We start from the raw sequence: 24,209 nt of genomic DNA on the forward strand, positions 1-24,209 counted from the left end.
TGCAGAGATAAAACTGAAAACGTTTAAGCTTATCATGGCACCAGAGAGAAAAAGAATCTATTCATTTACAGATGAACAGATTTATTTTTCAAAACGAAAACAGAGAAAGTTTAACTATTTAAAACTCAGTCGTTTTGAAAAGAAGAAGACTTAGTCAAAATACCTGATGCACAAAATCTAATTTTTACAAGACTTTAGCCAAGGCATCAGTGAAGAAAATGAATCTGTTTATTTAGAAAAGAACAGATTTATTTTTATGCAGTAAACGTGTTTTTGTGTAAAACATGTGAAAACAGTTTAAGAAAACTTATGCTTGTTCTTAACACATGGCCAGTGGTTATGAGGTGAGTTACTCAGCAAAAAGCTACTCTTAGACAACCTCTAAGCACTAACTAAGACATACTTAAAGCAAAGCACAAATACATGGAAAGTACATAAATGTCTTCATCAAACACTACATACAAGTCTTCATCAAACACAATCTTGAAGGGGCAGTAACCATCTTCAACACAAGAAACGCTAAAGGTGCCCAAGGTAAGCGTCTATGGCTTGTCGGAAGAAGAATCATTAGACGTTTGTCAGCTCGACATGGGCGAAACCTAGATGACACCATATCAGCATTACCTTGCTGATGGGATGCTCCCAGCAGAACCTGTAGAGGCTAAGGTGATTAAGAAGAACTCAGGCAGGTATACCTTGGTAGATGGAAAACTGTTCAGACATGCGTACACTCATCCTATCCTCACCTGCGTAACCATGAATCAGTGTACGCGCATCATGGCAGAGCTCCATGAAGGCATCTGTGGAAGTCATGTTGGGGGACGAGCTCTCTCCCTGAAGGCAGTTCGGGCGGTGTACTATTGGCCGACCATGAGGGAAGATGCATGAAGTATGCACGGCGATGTGATCAATGTCAGAATCACGCTGATTGGCATCATGCACCCCTAGAGGAGTGGTGATCCATACATAGCTCCTAGCCTTTCCATATTTAGGGAATAGACATCTTGGGCCCATTCCCACTAGCAATTCGTCAGATGAAGTACCTGGTGGTGGCCATTGAGCATTTCACCAAGTGGATAGAAGTTGAACCAGTTGCACAGATAACTACCCACATGGTTTAGCACTTTGTGTGGAAGAACATTGTTTTTCATTTTAGGATTCCAAAACGTTTAGTTTCTGACAACGACACCCAGTTCGCGAGCCAACAGCTTTGCAAGCTGTGCATAGAGCTCGACATCAAGCAGGTGTTCGCCTCGGTAGAGCATCCTCAGACGAACGGACAAGTCGAATCTGCCAACAAACTCTTGCTTAGAGGCTTGAAGAGGAGGTTGGGCAGAAGGGGTACCTCGAATCTTGTGAGCCTATCACACCAACCCACATTCCACCACGAAGGAAATGCCCTTTAGTTTTGTATATGGATCAGACACGATGATCCCTGTGGAGATCCAGGAGAGCTCGTCGCGACTCCATAACTTCGTGATAGAAGAGTCTAACTAAGGGAGGAAGGTGAACTTAGACTTACTTGACGAGGTGCGAAAGCAAGCACGCGTCAAAGTTGAAGCCTTGAAGAGAAGGGTGGAGCAGAAACAAAGGTTCAAGCTGAGACCTCTGCAGTTCCAAATTGTCGACCTGGTGATACAAAAAGCTCACCCCTACCAGTTGGAGAATAAGTTCTCTCCCAAGTGGACCGGCCCATTCCACATGGTAGAGGCACTCGAAAACGGGGCGTACAGGCTCGAGACTCTGGAGGGTGGAGCTATACCCCGAACATGGAATGGGGTCAACCTCAAGTTTTATTTCAGTTAATGTATTTTTTTCTTTTGTCAATCTTTATGAAAAATTTGAATAATTATGGGGACACTTTTTTTCCCTTACGGGGGTTTTTTAATGAGGTCGCCCAATGAAAGCTATTCTTGGAAAGATGTTTTTTGCCAGGATACTTCGTTAACACACAAGAAGGTGACATAACCGGTATGTTATCCGAGTAAGCACAATGTGTGCATGATTGATAACTAAACGAGGTCACCTATTCCTCTAGTAAGACTCTGGGGCTAGGTGACTTGAAGATCATACTATTCATATGGGGAAACCTTCTCTCAGTAAGACTCTGAGTCTAGGCACGCTGAATGGGATTAAGATTATTTACCCAAAGGCAGGTAAGCTGACCTACCTTGGTGTTACATGCTCAGCTCGAGCCAAGGGGGCTTGTGTACTGGATCAGGGCACCCAAAGCTCAGTGCTCGCTGGTCGGATTTGATGGGCCATGTGGTTGGGCTCAAGATGTGTGTGTCAACTCTTTCCTGTATACTTAACATAACCCCTCGTGCGCAAGGCCTAAGCGGTCAACAATGGGTATTAATGGACCTAGGGGTGCGCTTAGTGCGTATAGGTCTAGCACGAGCAAAGGTTTTTTCTAAACCTAAGCTCATGCGTGCTAGGGCATGATGAGTTAGGTTGCATGCATGATGCGTAGCGCCTCACTGAGGGTGCCTACACGAAACAGATTGGACCCTTGAAGCTAGTACATGAGTTGGTACCCTGGTGGTTATTTTATTAAGATTTTATGCACTCCAGAGAGGAAAGGTTTTGTTCAGTTGCGATGCTAAGAGAGTGTGCCCTAAAATAGAATATCTTCCTATTGCACAGGCTTTCAGTTGAGATGAGGCTCTTGAAATAGAAAGTTGTTACAAGAGGTAGACTATAAAAGGGACTCGAGATCCCAGGTAAAGGTAGGGTGTTTCTAAGACTGAAACTAGTTACTTCTTGTTTCTTATAAGCCTTGTACTTACTTGATCGTCGGAATGCAATCAACAGGTAGGGCCCCCTCTGTCTCAACGAAGCCGCTTTCCAACGTTCCAAAAAAAGGATCAAATTCCATAGAGATATACGGAGTCAGAGCTTGGGATTGAAGTCAATCGGCGACTAGATCAACCGACAATAACAGTAATTATAATTCGTAGTGTGTTTATTGGAAAACATAGTGTTTTTAAGTGGAAACTGTACCGCCCTGGTAATCGGAAGTGATGACGTGGCATCAAGCTACTGTATAGGCGTGTTGATGAGACGCCAGGTTGGCAGAAGGGAAGGAGGTCGGGGGGCTTGTGTAGTCGCCAATTATTAAGTTGGCGTGCTCCGATCTCCAGCGCACCAGAACCGGCGGTCACCGGGTTAAAGATGAAGTCGCCAGATGTAAACCCAGATGACCAAGTGATCAGAGATCGCCGAAACAAGGACATCGCCGGAGATGAAGGCAGATAGACATTTCCCCAGCTGGCCAGAGGATGAGGTCGGGGGACAGCTTGCTTGAGCATACACGGTGAAACAGGCGGTGCAGATCATGAAGGCGGCCGGCGAGACCACAGGGAAGGTGTGTACGAAGGCACCCTAACTCGCCAATCCCAGTAAAGATCGCGCTCCAAGGCATCTATGCACTGAGCGTATCATGCATAAGTAACTTAGCCAAAGGAGAGTCAGAACTAGCGCCCAAGTCAAGGAAGCTCCAGATGATGGCACGTGTACAGCTGGATGCGAGCCACGTGTCCAGATGTGTAACTGCCAGGAGAGAGAAAGTGTCCAGGTATATAAGGGTTTCCCAACGAACTTCTGAGGTACGCACGTTCAGATTGTCTTCTTTACGCTTGCGAGTTCTTGAGTATATTGAGAGAGAACTGGTTCACGGTTCCTTGAGAGTTCTTGAGTGTTACTCTTAGTAATTGGTGGTTCGGTCACTGACTTGGGCGTTGGAGTGCGATCGGCCGCAGCGACGCCGCTCTGTTCTTTTGCAGGTTCTTGAGGTGGATCGCGGCGAAGGACGGAAGCAAACGCGGCGCATACGTCGATCCAAGTTTGACGAGGCAAAGCTCCAGCATTCTGGTCAACGGGCAGGATCAGAAACCATATGTATAATTCCTAACTACAAATCATAATTCCTGTTAATCATATGTACAATTTTTAAGTGAAAACAAACTAAGATCATGTTTCAGGACTGGGATTATGGTAGATAAACATTGAAAGCATCAAGACATTATAGTTTCACATAATATCATGTAATTGTTTTTAAAGTACAAAAGTGAATTGAAAAACCCTAAATCCTAAAATAAAACAAAAACAAAAATCATAAATCCATGGAACACAACAATAAACTTCTTACTTTGTTTACAATGTGCTTCCAAATGCTTGCTCGAAAGTGTAAATTCTTAGTCTGGTTTAGTTTTAGAGTGACTCCAATGCTTGCAAATTCCAAACCTTTAGTGGTTGTGGAAATTTGTGTGTTTATGTGAGTTGTGGTGTGGAGTTTATTGTGTAAGGATGTTTGATGCATGCAGCCAAGAGTGAAGTCACATTTGGGTTATTCAAATATTTGTGCAATTTTTCATTTGTGATGAATAAGACAAAGGACACAACATGCACCTAATTCGCATATTCATCCACGAACAAAATGTTCATCACACTCCCTTACCATTTTTTCAGGCGAATATTCTCAAATGCATGTGGATGCTTCTCCCTTCCTACCTTCACTTTCTTTTCTCACAAATCAGTTCTACCCTAAACAAACGGCTACACTGCAGTGTGTTTCTCAGCCCACAAATCACTCTAAAGAGTACATCACCCTAAACAAACACAACATTAATGAATACCTATAATACTTATGTTTTATTAATTTTATGTATCAAATAAATTAAATTTCAATTAGTCATTATTAAATATTCAATTTTTCTTTATTAAATGTAAAAGATAGATGTTTTTTTATATAAGTTTTTATCCAAATATTATTATAATTTAGTAAATATAAAAAAAAATCATTCTAGTTATGAATTTTACAATTTGACATTTTAAAATTTTAATTTTGACCTTAAAGTTATAATTAACCATTTCAATTTTTATCACCAAATTTATAACATCAAATATATTTTTCAATAATCATTTTAAACAATTTTACCTTTCCAAAATAATATTAAACATCTAAAAAATCTTCTTTTAATTTTTTCAACGTCCAAAAAAAATAAAATATCATCGTAGACTTTAACAGCAAAAATTATTAAATTAATAAACCCTTATTTCAGTTTTTCTACACCATCCAAATAATATTTATTTTATTTAAACCATTATATTTATTTTTAATTCAAAATTCCAAAATTAAAATTATATTAATATAGCTATTGAATGTAAACATAGACATATGACGATATTGTTGTTGCATCTTGATCCTGCCGGTTGACTTAGCGCAAGAGCGTTGCCTCGTCACAGTCTTCCTCACCAGCTTGTCACCACGTGCCCTCCAAGTCCACACAGCAGATAGCCTCTCTGAGAACCTGAAAAACACATAGTGGCGCCTCTGCGGCCGGTGGCGCTTCGACGCTCAAGTCAGTGACAAGAACACCCAAGAAACTAAGAGAAAATATGCTCTGTAGGACCGTACTAAAGGCACACAACTCTAGCAGAATGAGCCGTATGAAAAACGTACCTCTGCAAATTCTGTTAAGGTTACCTTTATAGCTAGGTTTCTTCTCTCTCCAAGTCGTTATGCTTTTGGGTGCGTGGCTCGCATCCAGCCCTGCACGTGTCGCCATCTGGGTTGGGATAGCAGCTAGCACCAGCCCTACACGTGTCGTCATCTGAGCTAGGACAACTTGAGCGTCATTTCTCTATTGCTCCCAACCCTACACACGTCATCATCTAGGTTGGAGTAACTGGTGACATCCAACCCTACACGTGTCGTCATCTGGATTGGGGTAACTTGAATGTTATTTCTGTGTAGTAACCAGCCGCACAGCTAAGTCCTCAACTCAAGGAGTAACCCAGCACGCCATGCGCTGTGAAACACCACCTGACGAGGCAAGAATCGGATGCAACAAAGTGCATCATCTCTGTGATATCGCTCGTCGCAAGTGGCACCCTCCTTATTGCTACGCCATGCATGTTCCAGCTGGGGAAACCTTGCCACCAACGAATGTCCACTCTGAGAATCCTGTCGCTAATGAGCAAGATGTTCCCCCCGACCCCCTCGGCCTCATGCCCCATGCTGGTGCAACAATCGTCTTACTGAACTTACACGCTTGAAATTACCCTTCTGAGCTTTCAACAGCTTTAACTAAGTTTACTGGGAGATCCGGCGATGTGCTCCTTGTGGCGGTGTGTAAACCACCCGATCTCCTAGTGATCCTGCCTGTTGACCAGAACGTTGGAACCTGCCTCGTCAAAGGATCGACGTGTGCACCGCTTCTAACCTCCGTCCTTCCTCAAGATCCACCTCCAGAACCTGCAAAAGAACATAGCGGCGCCGCTGCGGCCGATCGCACTCCAACGCCCAAGTCAGTGACCGAACCACCAAATACTAAGAGCAAGAACACTCTAGGACTCTCAAGGAACCGTGCAATGTTCTCTCTCACAGTATGCTCAAGAACTCGCAAGCGTAAAGAGTATAATCTGAACGTGCGTACCTCGAAAGTTCGTTGAGAACTCTTATATACCTGGTCACTTTCTCTCTCCTTGCAGTTACAGACCTGGACACGTGGCTCGCATCCAGTCGTACACGTGCCACCATCTGGAGCCTCCTTGACTTGGGCGCTGCTCCTGACTCTCTTTTGGCTAAGTTACTTATGCATGGTACTGCCCAGTGCATAGCTAACTTGGGAGCGCGATCTCTACTGGAACTGGCGAGTAGGGTGCTCTCGTACACCTTCCCTGTGGTCTCGCCGGCCGCCTTCATAATCTGCACCACCTTCATCTTCGGCGATGTGCTTGCTCTGGCGATCTCCAATCACTTGGTCGCCTGAGTTTACATCCGGCGACTTCATCTTCAACTGGGCGATCGCCTGGTATGCTGGAGATTGGAGCACGCCAACTTAATAACTGGCGACTACACGAGCCCCCCGACTTCCTTTCCTTCTGCGAATCTGGCGCCTTGTCAACACGCCTACACTGTAGCTTGGTGCCACGTCATCACTTCCTACTACCAGGGCGGTACACCTAGCATTCTCTGGCGATCTCTGATCATCTGATCTCCTAACACTCTCATACGGCGACTGTGTCGTAACTATGGTGACCGCCGGTTACGCACACCAGAGATCGGAGAACGCCAATTCAGCGATCGGCGCCTATGCCCACTACTGAACCATTCATCTTTTCTAGCCTACGTGTTCCACTGAGCACGCCCCACCCGAGCACGTGCAAGACATGTCATCACACCCGATGACCTGGTCGGTACACAAGTCCCTCAGTCTCGAGCTGCGACTTGCTCAGCGAGGAGACTAAAGAGTTTAAATTCGGCGGCTTACGTGGCTTTGCGCGTTGGCGCTAAAACTGTTCACTAACTTGACATTTCACCAACTCCTTCGATCGTTCGACACGTGGACCCATCAACGACCATTATTCCCTGTCATTTACGCTTCCTGCAACGTTCGAAACCCTTAAACCCTTCGCGCTATTCACTGTTTCATTATCTTTCTTCATCTTCAAGCATTCTGAACGCTCTATCTGTGAACTACGAAACCTACGTCTCCCTCAATCTTCAACTCCTTCCAACACTCATCCGATCATCAAAAGGTAACTCTTTTACTCCTTCCACTGATATTTGTTGCATTTTAATCGGTTTGCATCATCCATTAACTGTCTGAAGCATACGCTGTGGGTTGTTTTTTCTTTTTCTCGTAACTTAAGGGTTCGTTCCTGATAACGTCCACCCCAGTGAATTCTCACTCGTTCTATCTTCTTCGTCTTCAATCGAGTCATTCTCTCCCTATCCTCATCTCCTCCCTTTCCTTTCCTTTGCAGTTCCTGCGATGGCTCAGACAAAGTCCACCGCTAATCCTCCTTCCTCATCGGGAAACCCTCCTCCCAAAACTCGTAGGGTTACCACTGGGACGAACCCTCCACCAACACGCAACCCCCCACGAGCCTCTAGTGCTCCTTCCACACAGGTTGAGAGGCCTGCTTCTTCTCGCGTCAATCTTACCCAAGCAACTCCACCACAAACCGGGGGAGTCTCCCTTCCTTCGCAAGATTACAAAAAGCTCTATCCTTGGGCCTCCCCGATTCTACTGAAGGAAACCTCATCGATAAATACTGAGGTGAGGGTGCTTCGACTGAGGAAAGGGGATCGATCTGACTTTTCATTTCACAAGGAGCATGATAACAAAGTGACAGTGCTGCCTTGCCTCCCTGGAGAACCAATCTGTGTGGACGATAAGGGGAACAATGGCGAGTTGTTTTGCTTCATCTACGCCACGCTGTTCAAGAAAGTGAAACTCAGGTTTCCTTTCACTCGCTTCGAGAGGGAGTTGTTGACCGAGCTCAACATCGCCCCTGCCCAGCTCCATCCCAACAGTTGGGCATTCGTGAGGGCGTTCCAAATCCTCTGCGCGCACCTGGGGCTACCGATTTCGGTTGATGTTTTCCTCTTCCTATTTGAGGCAAAGAATCCCGGAGATCGCCCCTGGGTCAGCTTGAATGGGATTGCTGGGAGGTCAATCCTCTCCATCTTCCAGCAATCCTACAAAGATTGGAAGGGGAAATTCGTCAAGGTGTGCAAGAACGATCAAGATCCTTCGTTGCTTGACGGCTTCCCCTTGTATTGGGTGAACAAAGGGAACAAGGATCCAAGGACAACTTCAGGAGACCACGAAGCCCTGACAACATGGGGGAGTTGGACAAAGACCTTTGTCTCTTCTGGAAGAGCGTGGCTTCTGCCAACATCACCCTTCCCACTGCTCAGATAATATCCTTTGAATTCCTTGAGGGCCAACTCGACATGTACATAGGTTAGCCCCTTTCCCAACACCAAGGCTCTCACTTCGCGTTAAAACTGACTTAGCATTTTCTCATTCCTACTTTGATGTTGCTGTTCTACTTCGCATATGGTTTCAAACTCCTTCACACATTTCAACCCCCGCCAGCTGGTCCACCCGCTGCTGCCTTTCTTCCAGGCCCCAGAGGTTGCACTCCAGTTAGGGACCCCACGCACTAGGTTATCCAGAGAGTAAGGTAATAACAGTGCTGGGCCCACCCATCAGAAAGGCCCATTTTCAGGTAAACAGGAAACCCTAGTTTTCAGTCTATAAATAGTAAGTTAACAGACTTGGCAAAGGAGAACTCTTTTGCGCCATTAACACACACACAGCAACCAGATTATACAGTTTTTTGGTGTTTCCTAGCCCTAGTACTGACTTGAGCGTCAGAGTGCAAACGGCCGCTAGGGCGCCCATTGTCTTTGTGTTTCAGGTGTTCATTACAGGAACCGCGACAGCAAAGGCAAGGGCTCTAAGCGTGAGTGTGACGTAGGCGCACGAAGGTGTTTCCAGTCAACCGGCACGAACATTTGGCGCCCACCGTGGGGCAGGATACAAAACACTGTCCCACCAGCAAGAACCAGAAAAACCCAAAGAGATGAGAAGTACGAGGCAAGGACCTGTTGTGCCAAACGGGGGTGAGGCCCTCACCCTGCAACAGGTTATGGAGATGATGCGAGCCCTTCAGGAGGAAGTGGCCACGTCAAGAACAAATCAAGAACGCATACAAGCTAATCTTGTAGTGTCACAAGCCATGAACGAGGAGCTGCGCAGAAACCTGTAAACCCACACGACTGAGCGTGAGGGTGTAGATCAGGGGCCTACGACGCCACCCAAAGAATTCCCAACACCGTTCTCGACAAAAATCATGGAGGTAGTGATACCAGCCACGCTCGTGGGGCCCAAGGTGACCTTCATCGGGATGGAAGACCCGGAGGCCTACCATGCGGCCTTTCATACACAGATGATACTGGTTGGGGGCTCTGATGCGGCGCGATGCAAGCTGTTCATGAGCACTTTGGCAGGAACGACGATGGACTGGTTCATGAGCCTCCCTGATGGCCATGTAATGTCGTTTCCGCAACTCACAAAGTTGTTGAAGGCACAATACCTCGCGAATCGAGCCCCCCCCCCCCCACCCCGCGTCAGTTTCCTACGACCTCTTTGATGTAAAACAGTATCAAGGAGAGTCGTTGAAGGAGTTCCTCCACCGTTTCGAGACCCTTTAGCAAGTCACTCATCCGGAACCACCCGAAGACCTTCGCCGAGATAAAGCGCCGCGCGATGGCCCACATTATGGCGAAGGAAGAACTTAGTGAAAAACGTACGTGTGTGGTTCCCACGCGGCCACGCGCGGCAGGTTGTTCTCAAACCATAAGGGTCCACGAGACGACAACAGAGATGAAGGCCCCCGTGAAGCAGCAGCCCTATCAAAGGCCCAACACGAGGGGGCGTGGGAGAGATAACGCGTTGCCAAAGGCACGACTTCATTGTAGAGTTGAAAGACCTCATCGCTATCCCAAACATAGCGGAGAGACTAAAGGTGCCTCCCAAGACCGACAAGAAGCTCGGGCCCAACAAGAACGCATGGTGTGAGTTCCACCAAGCATATGGCCACCCCAAACGCAATTGCTTAGCGTTGGGACATTAGCTAGATGAGCTGGTGAAGAGCGGTCTCCTAAGACATTATCTGATAGAGAAACAGGGGGCCGAGGACGCGGTGGCAACAGGGGGTGGCCTAGGGCACGAAGTCCCCGTACATGGTGAGGTCCACACCATCGCAGGAGGGTTCTCAGGCAGAGGCACAAAGAACCGATGACGCCTTCGACGTAGACCTGGTCTTTACCAAGGTCGACTTAGAGGACGTTGTCCCCCATGCCAACAATCCAGTGGTGATCTCGGCGGTAACCGCGGGAATGAAGGTGCACCGCGTGCTAGTAGATCAGGGAAGCTCGGCAGACGTAATGTTCTGGACGACTTTGAACAAGCTACAACTATCCCCTGACATGCTAAGGCCCTATGGCGGCTGTCTCTATGGCTTCACAGGAGACCAAGTAGAGGCGTGGGGATACTTGGAGTTAAGGACCACCTTCACAGATGGCACCTCGTCGCGTGTGGAAAGCATCAGGTACTGTGTCGTTAATGCCTCCTCTGCTTATGATATGTTGTTAGGTAGACAAACGCTAAACAGGTTAGGGGCGGTGCCGTCGACAAGGCACATGAAGATGAAGCTACCGGACCTGACGGGGAAGGTGATTACCATCAAATCAGATCAAAAGGAGGCCAAGCAATGCTACGAGAATAGCCTCAAAACAAGGCGAGGGGTGTCCATGATCGCTAGTGGACCATCGTATATTGAGAAAGTCCCCTTACCCTGAGGTCAGCCGCCCCAAACCCGGCGGGCCCGTAGCAGAAATCGCCCGCGGGACCAAATTTGATCTGTTTGGCAATTCCAGGAAAAAAGAGATTGGAGAAAGAGTCTCCAACCTAAACAACACCCTCGAGCAAACAGCACAAACCCCGGTTGAAAAGATCGTAGAGTCCAGAACCGGGACCACCAGTGAGGATCGATTAGACAATCGGTTCGGGCCCCGAACAAAGGCAGGGTCAGTTTCAAGGTCTCGCGCCTAGGGGAAGCAGAGTATGCTGAGAGCCTGGAGAGAAACTTCAGGTACCATCGCACTCGCTCTCCCCCGTGTAGACCAATTCCCTCAGGAAAACAAAGATCTTTGAGGACAAAGCATGCATGTTCAGGCGGTGAAGCAAGGCTCGGTTCCTCATACACGGAACATAGCCGACTATAAGTTTATTTCAGTTAAACAAGAATATTGTACGTGGTATTAGAGGACACTTTTTTTCCCTTACAAGGGTTTTTTAATGAGGTCGCCAGATAATTGAAGTATTTTTCCCGAGTTATGTACAATTCAGTTAAGAACTTGTTTTCCTTGCGTTAGAGGTCTTGTGAGCTGAGAGATAGGTTCGTAGAGAACACCTCCCCTCTCGAGTGAAAGCGCCAAGGTTGAAAGAAATAGTACACCAGTTAAATCCTCCTCGCCCTCGAGCGAATCTGAGGTCAGTAAAGCAGTTGTTTGCCTCGCGTTAGAAGTCTCGTAGGCGGAGAGGTAGGTTCACAGAGAACACCTCCCCACTTGAGTGAGAGCGTTGAGGTTAAACGTAACAGTTATTAGTTAAATGCTCCTCGCCCTCGAGTGAAACTGAGGTCAGTCAAGCATTCGTTTGCCTCGCGTTAGAAGTCTCGTAAAACGGAGAGGTAGGTTCGCAGAGAACACCTCCCCTTTTGAGTGAGAGCGTTAAGGTTAAACGTAATAGTTATCAGTTAAATCCTCCTCGCCCTCAAGCGAAGCTGAGGTCATTTAAATAGGTACAAGATAAATCCTCCTCGCCCTCGAGCGAAGCGGAGGTCAGTTAAAGAATTAATTTCCCTCGCGCTAGAAGCCTTACGGGCAGAGATGAGGGTTCGTGAGGGAACACCTCCCCTTGTAAGTGAAAGTGCCAAGGAAAACGAAATAATTCGCTAGGTAAATCCTCCGCGCCTTTGAGCGAAGCCGAGGATAGTTAAGAGTTTGTTCCCCTTACGAAGAACCCCGAGGCAGAACGATCCAATTCACAGTAAAAGCCTCCCCACATGACGAAGGGGGCAGGTAGCAAAACATGCAAAGGAATGTCTTGGCGCCAGGCACCACGACAGGAGCAGTTGTAAGAATCAAAATGCAGTTCAACATATAGAAATAAAGCAGATATATGTTCAGACAGTAAAGGTAGCAAGCAGATAAAAGAGTTTGTGCATGAATACAAGTCAAGGAAAGACCCTGGGAACAATCTTCCCATTATCAACCAAGTTCGATGCGGAAAAGGGTGTAGTGTCCACTTCTGGGTGCACACAAGCAACTTGAGCCAGAGCATCCTTGAAACCCTCGTCGTAAGCATCCAGGACGTCTCCGGTCAGATCAGCTTCAGCCTCCTTAAACCTTTTGGCTTGCTGACGAAACTCAGCTTTCTCCCGATCCTGTTGCACCTCAAGGTTGGCAGACCTTCGTTCAAGCCTGGTGATCTTGGCTTTGGACACCTCCTCGGCCTCCTCCAACTCAAAGACCTGACCCGCAGGGACAGAACTCTCGCCTCCAGCGTAGGAATCTTTTGGCGCTTGGTGTGGAGCAGTTTCGAGAATGGACCAACTCTTCTCTCAGAGTCGCCTCGCGGGTAGCAAACGAGCGAGTTGTCGAGGAGCCCCCAAATTCATCCCTGGACAATAGGATGTTGAACTGAGCGAGAAGCGCCCCGAAGTCGAAACCCAGTTTCTCCTTGGCAGCAGCTCCATCCAGGTCCACAGTCACCTCTTGCTGAAAGCCCTTGATGGCATGTTGAAGGACAAGAGGCAGTTTAAGGGATGAGGAGAAGAGACACCAATCCTTCCGAGACCAGGGAGCAAGGAAACACCGATCGAGAGCGGTCGGAGAAAGAAGAGTGTGATACCATCACCGGAGTAGGTTTGGGTTTTTTATAGATTGGCCCCTCAGCAAAATCCTCATCTGACTCAATCACCACGGCTTTACCCCGGCAAGAAAGGGAAGTGGGAGATGGTTGAACTGCGGGAAGAGGGACTGAAACCCCAGGATTGGAGGGAACAAGTGAAGACGCAGGGACAATGAGGGCGCGGGCGTGCTGAAGAGAAGTGCCCACGTCCCTACAAACCCCGTGAAGACGAGTGAGAATATCAGTTAACTTGGCCCATTTTTCCTCGGTTAAACCCATGCCTGCACACAAAGTTCAAGAGATATGGAGATAAACCACGCGAATGTGCGGAAAGAAAGTACAAACGCAACGTTACAGTAACCATAAGCAATATCTCCCAGAGTTTAGGGTTTCTTGAATCAAAGGGATACCCAGAAACAGAAAGTGATCGATGCAAAGATTAAGCGACACAAGCAGTTATCCAGAACCAATAAACAAGAGTGAATGGAAGTCAGTGTTCATACTTGCAGGTCATAGCGAAGAGAAGGCGGAAAGACGTGGAAGAAACGCGTGAATGCTTGAGGAAGAAGGAGAAACAATCGAAGAGTTTCGGAGAATGATGTAACAAGCGATTAGATGCACGCGTTCTCTAGAGTTTAAAAGCTAACGAAGAAGCGTAAGTGACGTTAAACCCTAGCCGTTGATCAGGACACGTGTATACAGATAAGACAGGCCCGGAAAGAGGTCACTTTGGCGCCGTATTTACGTCCTGTCGCACAGAGCCACGTAGATCACCCAGGGCTAGGACTTAACCTCTTTGCTGAACGAGTTACAGCTCGAGGCTGGGGGGCTTGTGTACCGACCAGTCCCTGGGCGTTGACCAACCACTGGTAAGGTTGGTGCCACGTAAGCGGGTCCCACGAGCAGCGCAGGCCAGTACCTCGCAAAACACGTGCGCCAAACGAGCCGAGAGTGGTCAGACATCGATCATCAGGATGCACTGACTTGCCACTCAGCAGTGTAGAGAGGTCGGACATCAGAAGTCCAAATAGTAGAGATGGGCCACGAGAGGTGCATCCCAGATCAAACGCCAGTTATCAGTAAGGGAGAAGCCTAGATCACGAGTGTCATGCGTGTAGAGTGGACGACGCGTTCAGGCATGACACGAAGTATAAAAGCCACTGAAAGGATGTGGCCAGCAAGGGCCACGATCAGGGGCGAGCTACAAGCATGGTACGTGAACAGCTATGGCACTCTCAGAGGCGGGTGACCCCAGAGATCAGGTGCACGAAGAGGCATCCAGGTGGTCATCCCGTTAAAGGTTGCACTCCAGTTAGGGACCCCATGCACTAGGTTATCCAGAGAGCAAGGTAATAACAGTGTTGGGCCCGCCCATCAGAAAGGCCCATTTTCAGGTAAATAGGAAACCCTAGTTTTCAGTCTATAAGTAGTAAGTTGACAAACTTGGCAAAGGAGAACTTTCTTGCACCGTTAACACACACATAGCAACCAGAATATACAGTTTTTTGGTGTTTCCTAGCCCTAGTACTGACTTGAGCATCGGAGTGCAAACGGCCACTAGGGCGCCCATTGTCTTTGTGTTTCAGGTGTTCATTGACGTAGGCGCACAAAGGCGTTTCGAGTCACTAGCAGAAACATTTTTCATGCTCTTTTTTGTGATTAATTTGTCCTATCTTTTCAATTTGTCATCTAAATCAAGTTAGTTGTACTTCAAAAATTTGTAGTTTGGTGAGATTGTTTTGTATTAGCAGTGAGTATTATCTGAAATGCATTACTCTTGTAGTCTCACATTCATTATTTATACCTTAATCCCCCTTGTATTTTTAAATGCAAATAGAATGAGTAAATGAGTTATTAAGGCCTTTATATGTTGATGAATTATTTTTTACAGTAAAGTATAAAGTTAAAGAAATAGGAGTCCAAATAGTAGTGCAGATGGTTAATGATTTATTGTTATAAACTTACATGTCATCTACATCTTCATGATCTTACTGGCGTTATTGTATTCTAATTTCTGAAGAAGGATGAGTAAATACAATAAAATGGAAGTACTTGAGAAAGCTGAAAAGGACTTAGCAGTTGTGACAGATCAGTATGTGTCACGATAGTGGAATAATAAGGCTTTATGGAATGAGTAGTTTATTCAAAGAAATAGTTTCTAAGAGTAAGTTATAGGTGTTTGGAATGAATGTGTAAGTTATAGGTCTGACATGTGTCTTTTCTTTTTCTGTCTTGAATATTTAGGAACTTTTAATGTCTACCCTCTGTTGTAATTTGGTAATACTAGTGCATAACATTAAAATGATCTATTGAGACATATGGTCATGAAATATGGAATCATTAAAAGGATCTTGCAATCTTGTATGTTTTTCCCCTTGTTATGTGAGACTGTTCACTTCCTTGAAACTCTTCTCCCTTCACTTCCTTATATCTTCTAACAACGTGACAAAGTTGCTCCTATGCTCTCAGCTGTTTTCAATAGGGGCCAAAATAGTGCTTTTCACATGTTATGGCAGTGCTACCATGATTTAGATTTCAAAATTCTATTTCTACCACTAAAGCAACATTGTTTAGGTTTTTTCGCATGCAACTGCAGTTTCTCTCCCATTTTGTATAATGTTTTTTCGGATACAACTGCAGTTTCTCTCCCATTTCGTATTACAATTTTCGCTTAATAGATATAGTATTTGAATTAGCTCCCTATTTACCATTCCATGAAAAGGTACCTCTGTTTCTTTCCACTTTATTACAATTTTTTTTCTTCCTGTGCTATGTTCTTCCTTATTCACACTGCAAATTTTTATCTAATTCATCTTTTATTTTATTTTTTTCATTTTATTACTATGCTCTTATGCCTGATTGATGGGGATTGTGTGTATAAACTGGGACTAATTATTTATCTTAAGTTTCTTTAGTTTTCTTTTTTTTGTTTGAGTATTCATTTGTCTAATATATGAACTATTTGTTCGTATTTAAAATGATGATCATCCTACTATAGTGATTTCAGAGTTGGCCACTATGTGACATATGAGATCTAAAACTATGGTTGCCACATTGTTTGCTCCCAAAAAATTTCAGTACCAAAGTTCCTTCTATCTCTGCTTCCAGCTTTTGTACCACCTTAACCAACACCTGGAAAAACCAGTACCAATGTTCCTTCTATCTGCTTCCTTTTCCTGTTACTTCTACCAATGAGACACACCAAGGCTGAATAGCTCTAAAGGACCTGAATCATTTACACACAGCTCTAGCACACCCTTGCCTATGAAGAGAAAATCTTCAAAAAACAACCCTCTCCAGCACCTACTTCTCTGACCTACAGACACACAAAGGCTGAATAGCTCTAAAGGACCTGAATTATTTACACACAGTTCTAGCACACCCTTGCCTATGAAGAAAAAATCTTCAAAAAACAACCCTCTCCAGCACCTACTTCTCTGACTTGCCCCTGCATGATCACATCTGACAGATATACTGACTTGCTTCTTCCTTCCTTGACCAAAAAATGAGTACTAAGATTCATATACTCATTCATACCAATCTCTCAACAATAACTCAAACCCTTGTCACAGATTTTGCTCCAACCAAAGAGTGGACCTCAAAATAAACCAGTTCAATAGTCTAGCTCCCACACATCTACAAATATGAGGAGAACTTAGTCTGGATATTGCGGAACCTACTAGGATTATGTGTAGCAATTTAAGCTCATGCTAAACCAAAAAAGCATCAGAGAAAAACCTTGCCTTTCAAGAAGGAACCAATCTGAAAAAGACACTTTTAGCCTTACATAAGCCTGTTGCCAGTTCTTAAAAACCGTAGGCTTATTGCTCTTGATTCTACTTAGATTACTCTAAATCAGAACATCATTCCAATCTCAAAAAGACATATTTAGCCTTACAAAAGCTTGCTGCCAGTTCTTAGAAAACCGTAGGCTTATTGCTCCTGATTCTGCTTAGATTACTCTAAATCAGAACATCATTCCAATCTCAAAAAGACACTTTTAGCCTTACATAAGCCTGCTGCCAGTTCTTAAAAAACCGTAGCCTTATTGCTCATGATTGTGCTTAGATTACTCTAAATCAGAATTCTTAGATTACTGTAAATCATAACATCATTCTAGTACTATTATACCACCTAGATACCACCTTATAGAAGGCTTATTCTGCATGCCTTCAATGTGGTTTTGCTATACCTCCTAGATGGTTTAGGTAGCAGCTTATCAACCTCTGACCACAACTTTTGCACCCTTAGCCACTCCAGTTTGTTTCTTGCATCTCCATCTTATCAAATTTCCTTACACCAAGTCCCCAGACCACACCTTTTCCATTCTTAGCCACTCCAGTTTGTTTCTTGCATCTCCATCTTGTCAAATTTCCTTACACCAAGTCCTTAGAGACTGCTTCAACTCGTATTATAGGGATTTATTCAATATTATTGTTTTGTCCTTCGTAGGAGTAGTTTTGTATTAATAACTAATATAAATTATTAATGTTAATCTACCTGTGTGTAGTTGAGAAAGGAAGATATTGAAGTTGGACTGTAGTTGAGAAAAGAAGGTGTAGTTGAGAAAAGAAGATATTGAAGTTGGAATGTTCTTGAGGAAAAAAGATATTGAAGCTGGACTTTTGGTGAAGATGAAAGTTGGGCCCAAAAAAGCATGTGAGTATGTTTATATCACAATTTATTTATATTATATTACAATTTATTTATATTGATAGTAGTGATTAGGCTAAGAGTTAGGTACTGCAGGTTAGATTACAAATTAACTTTTTTATGAACTAAGTTTATTTTGTAGAGAAGTTCATTTCATTTTCTTTAAAAAAAATTTCTATACATACAGAAGTGTTCCTGAGAGAATGTCATCCTTCTTTGGGGTCTGAAGTCACAAGTTTCATGTTTGTTGTTGTGTGATCAACTTCACCGGCTAATAGCAAACAAGGCTGGATATAGTAGAAATTCATAAACTGTAACATTAGGTAAGTGGATGAAAATGAATCTGTAACACTAGGTCTGTAACACTGGATATATGTTAATGAAGGCAATGATGTTAAAAAAAATTATCCCTTTCAGCCAAATCGTTTTAGCATTTTGATTTAAATATTCTTATGATATGTTAGAGTAGAAATGAAAATATTAGTCTCAATTAATTATCTTTAATTACCTTTAATATGGGTATAATTAACATAAGAAATTTACAAAATTTACATCACACAATCATGGGCCCATGTCTTATTGTTTGTAAACATTTGAAAGCAAGAAAACCAAACGGGTCAATCCTAGTTTTGCTCTCAAGTTTTCAGCCACCTCATGCACAACAACACATTTACCAAAGTCTTCTAAAATAAGGAAATTCTAAACTCCATCTTTGTGATTTTATTTTGTAAATTTTGAATATACCCTATTTTTTCCTACAATATTGTGATGCTATTTAAAAATTTAGAAACCAAAAATGAATTTCTTAGATACAAAAACTTTTAATAATCACTTGAAACGAATTTTGAAAAGATGTAAATCAAACAAATTTTATATTTGTGGTATAAAATTCCTATACAGATTTGCTATAAAATCATTATAAGCATAATTAAGAGTAAGGAAATTTTTTAGAATTAATTTACTATACATTACAATATACATTACAATTTGACAGTATACAATTATTGATAAAGAGATTTTTGTTTTTTGTATTTTGGGTAATGCAGTTAAGTACCTATTCTCTTAGGTTGTTGATTGTTGGGATATCATTTATCTATTTTTCTTTCTCAACTTCTTTTAGTAGATATTATCTTGAGCAAATATTTTCAAAACAAACTAATATTTTTGTATTATAATTTTGACTGTACTTTTAAAATTGCAGGATGTTGCTTTGAAGGTTTTAAACAGTTAAGGATTTTTATCATATCAGTTGAAAAAGAGGTAAGTCTTTCTGAAATAGATTAAATAAGTATACTCATATGCGTATCCATTGCAATTTATTAGGATCTACATTATTTTCACTAATTGGTGAACCTCTCTTAGTAGAATAAGTGGGTCCAAAATTTTCTTTACTTTTTGTTTTTTGTTGTTTTGTAAATGGTACTAATTGAAATTACATACTACATAGACCGAACTGTAGTTTATGATAATTGTTTGGACATGTAATTTATGATAATTGTTTGTTTATATCATAATGGAGAAAAATAGATTAGGAAGTGATTGATGTTCTGCATAAAACTTATATAAGTAATTGGTGTTGTCATATAATGCAATAATTTAGGAAACTCTTTGTTATTAAGAGATATCTTTATATTGGTTTAAGAGATGCTTTGTTCATAGATATAACCCTGAACAAGATACAAACCAACATTTTTTAACACAATTGATTGTTACATTACTTGCTAGTTCAGCTTAAATACAAATGTTAAATAATTTATAATACTCTTTTTTAATACATTAAAGGGCTAAAAGCATCTTTGTGGTAACTTCAATCTTTAGTTGTCATTGCTTCAGAACATGGAATGGTTTCATGTAAATCGTAGTTGGATGTACGATAGATGCTATATTAGCAGAGGGGCATTAAAAGAAAGTTTTGTGAATGGGGTTGAAGAGTTTGTCATTAAAGCTTGTCAACAACAGTCTTATTTGAATGAAAGGAAGCTTAGATGTCCATGCAATAAATGTGAATGTACAAAGATTTTTCCAATTGAAATGGTCAAGCTTCACCTCTATAAAAAATAGTTTCATGTATGATTATTATGTTTGGATTTATCATGGTGAACAAGTGCCACATGTTAATGACAATCACGATGACGTTCGTGTTTCAAGTAGTGATATACATGTGGATGAAAGTGAACAATTTGTAGCAATGCAAGACATGGTGTATGATGCTCTTGGGCAACATGAGAGATTTGAACCATCTAATTTTAATAACAGAGAGGAGCCTCCCAATGAAGAAGCTCGGAGATTTTATGATATGTTGTTAGAGGCTAATGAGCCATTGTTTGAAGGGGCTGTAGATTCTAAATTATCAATGTGTATGAAATTGTTAGCTTACAAGTCTAATTGGAATGTTCCTAACCAATACTTAGATTTTATCACAACAATGTTGTCGGATGCTACACCAATAAAAGAGGGTTTGCCAAAAAGTTATTATGATGCTAAGAGGTTAGTGTCAATGTTGGGGTTGAAGGCTAAGAGGATAGATTGTTGTGTAAAAGGTTGTACGCTTTTTTATGAAAATGAATATGGGAAAAATGATGGACGACTATTACAATGTAAATTTTGTCATCATGCACGGTATCACGACCCAAAAGTTGGAACAAGTAAAAGAAAACCAATTTCTCTGAAAAGAATGTTCTATTTTCCTATAATTCCAAGATTACAAAGATTGTTTGCATCCATGCAAACTGCAGGACAAATGACATGGCACTATGATAATAGAATGCCTTCGGGTGTGCTACGACATCCCTCAGATGGTGAAGCTTGGAAACATTTTGATCAATTACATCCTGAATTTGCTGTTGAGCCACGTAATATACAACTTGGTTTATGCTCTGATGGATTTAATCCATATATTCAAGCATTAGCGAAACCTTACTCTTGTTGGCTAGTAATTGTCACCCCATATAATCTTCCTCCTGAAATGGGCATGTCTAAACCCTATAAGTTTTTGAGTTGTCTCATTCCCGGTCCATATAATCCCAAGGCTCGTATCGATGTTTATTTAGAACCACTTATCGATGATCTTAAAAAGTTGTGGAGTGGTGTTCAAACATACGATATTTCAAGGAAGAAAAACTTTATGATGTGAGCAAGTCTAATGTGGACAATTAATGACTTCCCTGCATATGGCATGTTGTCTGGTTGGGGGACTCAAGGTAAATTGGCTTGCCCGTATTGCATGGAGCACACAAAGGCCTTTAGATTAGAACATGGAAAAAAATAGTTGGTTTGACTCACACCGTAGGTTCTTGCCTAATGATCATACATGTAGGAGGAATAAAAAGGCTTTCAAAAAGGACAAAGTTGAAATGGGTGGACCACCACCTATGTTGACATCTGAAGAGGTTTGGAATACAGTCAGGAATCTACCAACAATCATAGATGAGCCTCACATGTCCAAATTACTTGGTTATGGAGAGTGGCATAATTGGACAAAAAGAAGTACCTTTTGGGATCTTCCATATTGGAAAGATAATTTATTGAGACACAATCTTGATGTTATGCATATAGAGAAAAATTTCTTCGACAATATATTTAACACCGTCATGGATGTAAAAAGTAAAACAAAGGACAATGATAAGGCAAGAAAATACCTAACATTGCATTGTAGGAGACCTGATTTGGAGTTAAAGTTGCAAGCTAATGAGAAGATTCTAAAACCAAAAGAAAATTACACTTTAACTACAGGGGAATCAAAGTTAGTTTATCAATGGATAAAAGAACTTCGTATGCCTGATGGTTATTCTTCAAATTTGGCAAGATGTGTGAATGTAGACAAGGGGAAGATGCTTGGGATGAAAAGTCATGATTGTCATATATTCATGGAGTGTTTACTTCCTTTTGCATTTCATTCATTACCAGTGCATGTTTTGAATCCACTTATCGAAGTTAGCCATTTCTTCAAAGATTTGTGCTCGGCAACAATAAAGGATCATGACTTGGTTAGAATGGAAGAAAATATTTCAATACTTCTTTGCAAGTTTGAGAGAGTATTCCCCCCTGCATTCTTTGATTAAATGGAACACCTTCCAATTCATCTTACGAATGAAGCAAGACTTGGTGGACCAGTCCAATATAGATGGATGTATCCATTTGAAAGGTATGAAAAATATTATTGTTATTATGTCAAAATACTTCATTTATTTGTTTAAATCCATCTCCAATTTACTTAATTATATAGATTTATGGGTGATTCTAAACGCTCAGTGAAAAATAAGAGTCAAGTTGAAGGATCAATTTCTGCATCTTACTTGCACCGAGAAACAATTCACTTTTGTTCCCACTATTTCAAGAACTTCATGTTGTCACCACGAAATCGTAGAAATGAAAGTTTTCCGTCAATGTTATCCATCTTTAACCAGCCTGGTCATTCTTCAGGAAAAAAGTTAATCCATTGGTTCAACCATAAAGAATGGAACTCTGTCCATGTTCATGTTTTGATCAATTGCAACGAAGTCAAACCATACCTCGAGTGAGTATATCAAATAATTGGCTTCAATTTTTGACAAAACTGATCCTCTAAATAAACCATTCTTGATTGTGTTAATATGTTTCACAGTTCATTCTTGCAATCTAAACAAATAAGCTCATCAAATGTATCAAATGATATACATGCACATTTCCCTGAATGGTTTACGGGTCAAGTATGATCAAACTCAATGTGATTAAGTTATGTGTTATATAACCTAAAAAAATATAAATAAGTCAGTATATCTTGCCTTTGTAGGTTACAAGTGAGCCTTTAAATGTAAGAAACATACACTTAAGGGAATTGTTATATGGCCCTTTCACATGTGCTAATGAATGGCACACTTACTTCGTCAATGGGTACAAATTTCACACTCATGCATGGAGCAAGGGGAAAAAAACAATAAATAGTGGTGTTTATGTAAAGGGGCTCATGGAAGGAGGCCATGATGATTTCTATGGAATCATTGAACACATATATGAGCTAGAGTACAATTCTTAGAGCTCCCCGAAGAAAGTGGTGGTATTTTATTGTCAGTGGTTTGATCCATCACATAGAGGTACAATAGTGGATCCTAAATATGGAATTGTGGACATTCACATGGAGAAAAGGTATTTACCCTTTGATCCATTTATCCTTGCACATAATGTAAGACAAGTATATTATGTCCCCTATCCAACATCAAGAAAGGACAAAAAAAGTTGGTGTGTTGCAATTAAAACAAAGTCCAGAGGTCGAATTGAATCTCTTGATATGGAAGATGATGTTCCTTACCAAATAGATGAAATGTCACATGTAAATGAAGTAATTGAAGTTGAAGGTATTTCGGGATTCCAACATTCGCAGGTTCATGTTGAAGAAGTGGAAGAAGATAATGAATTTCAAGATTTTCAAGAAGAGGACAATGAAGAGGAGTTTGAAGATAGTGAAAATGGGGACACTGAAGATGATTATACTGGAGAGGATAGTGAAGATGGGCAACTTGAACGAAATGATTCAGAAGAAGACAATGAAGAACATGAATTTGATGATGATTGAATTATGTGTTATGATTACATTATGTGATTGTTAGTGTTTCTATTTTATTGTTTATGTAATAACATAATGATTCTTCTCTGAAGGAAATTTTTATTATGTTGTGTGTTTTTAATTACGGTATGTTCCTTTCATTTATAATTGATAATATAATTTTTTTTGTTATAGATGTCTTCAGGAGGATGTGACCAACCAAAACCTTACTTATCTACTCAAAATAAGGGGAAAAGGGTAATGAAGCGTAAAAGGCCACGATATGTGCTTAAAGTAAATATCCCACCCCCACCAAATGCACCTATTGCACAGGTACCTTCCCCATCCCCAACTCCTGCACATACATCTTCTCCTACCTCAAGTCACACCTATCTCAGAAAATGTTGTACCTACAGCTGCATCTTTCCCATGTCCTAGGACTACAAACATACCCTCTCAATCAAGAAGAGACATTTCTCCCACCACATCTTCCCCAACCCCAGTTGTGGCATTAGCGCCTTCTCCATCAGGTACATGACCCTCAACATCATCAGTACCATCATCATTGCCAAGGGTTACACCATTATCAACACCCTCACGCTATCAGTGCCTTCTAGAATCAATGATTGTGCTATTGGGGAAGGTACACCGATTTATCCTGATAGAGGTGATGCAGAATCAAACATTGAGGATGACACTCTTGGTCATGCTCTTCCTATGATTTCACCTTATGGTCATGGGTAAGTAATGACCAT

General features: G+C 42.2%; 1 protein-coding gene and 1 pseudogene across 1 annotated transcript; both read left to right on the forward strand.

The window, feature by feature from the left end:
- The first annotated feature begins 10,546 nt into the window (after nucleotides 1-10,546).
- On the forward strand, nucleotides 10,547-11,164 carry LOC137817409 (uncharacterized). Its single transcript, XM_068620702.2, has one exon. It carries the CDS (start codon nucleotides 10,547-10,549, stop codon nucleotides 11,162-11,164), a length of 618 nt encoding a protein of 205 aa, XP_068476803.2.
- Nucleotides 11,165-19,793: 8,629 nt separating this feature from the next.
- On the forward strand, nucleotides 19,794-23,484 carry LOC150025896 (uncharacterized; annotated as a pseudogene).
- Nucleotides 23,485-24,209: the final 725 nt, after the last annotated feature.

The sequence above is a fragment of the Phaseolus vulgaris genome, chromosome 7 (genome assembly GCF_051622355.1).
Source record: "Phaseolus vulgaris cultivar YP4 chromosome 7, ASM5162235v1, whole genome shotgun sequence".
Classification (NCBI taxonomy): domain Eukaryota; kingdom Viridiplantae; phylum Streptophyta; class Magnoliopsida; order Fabales; family Fabaceae; genus Phaseolus; species Phaseolus vulgaris.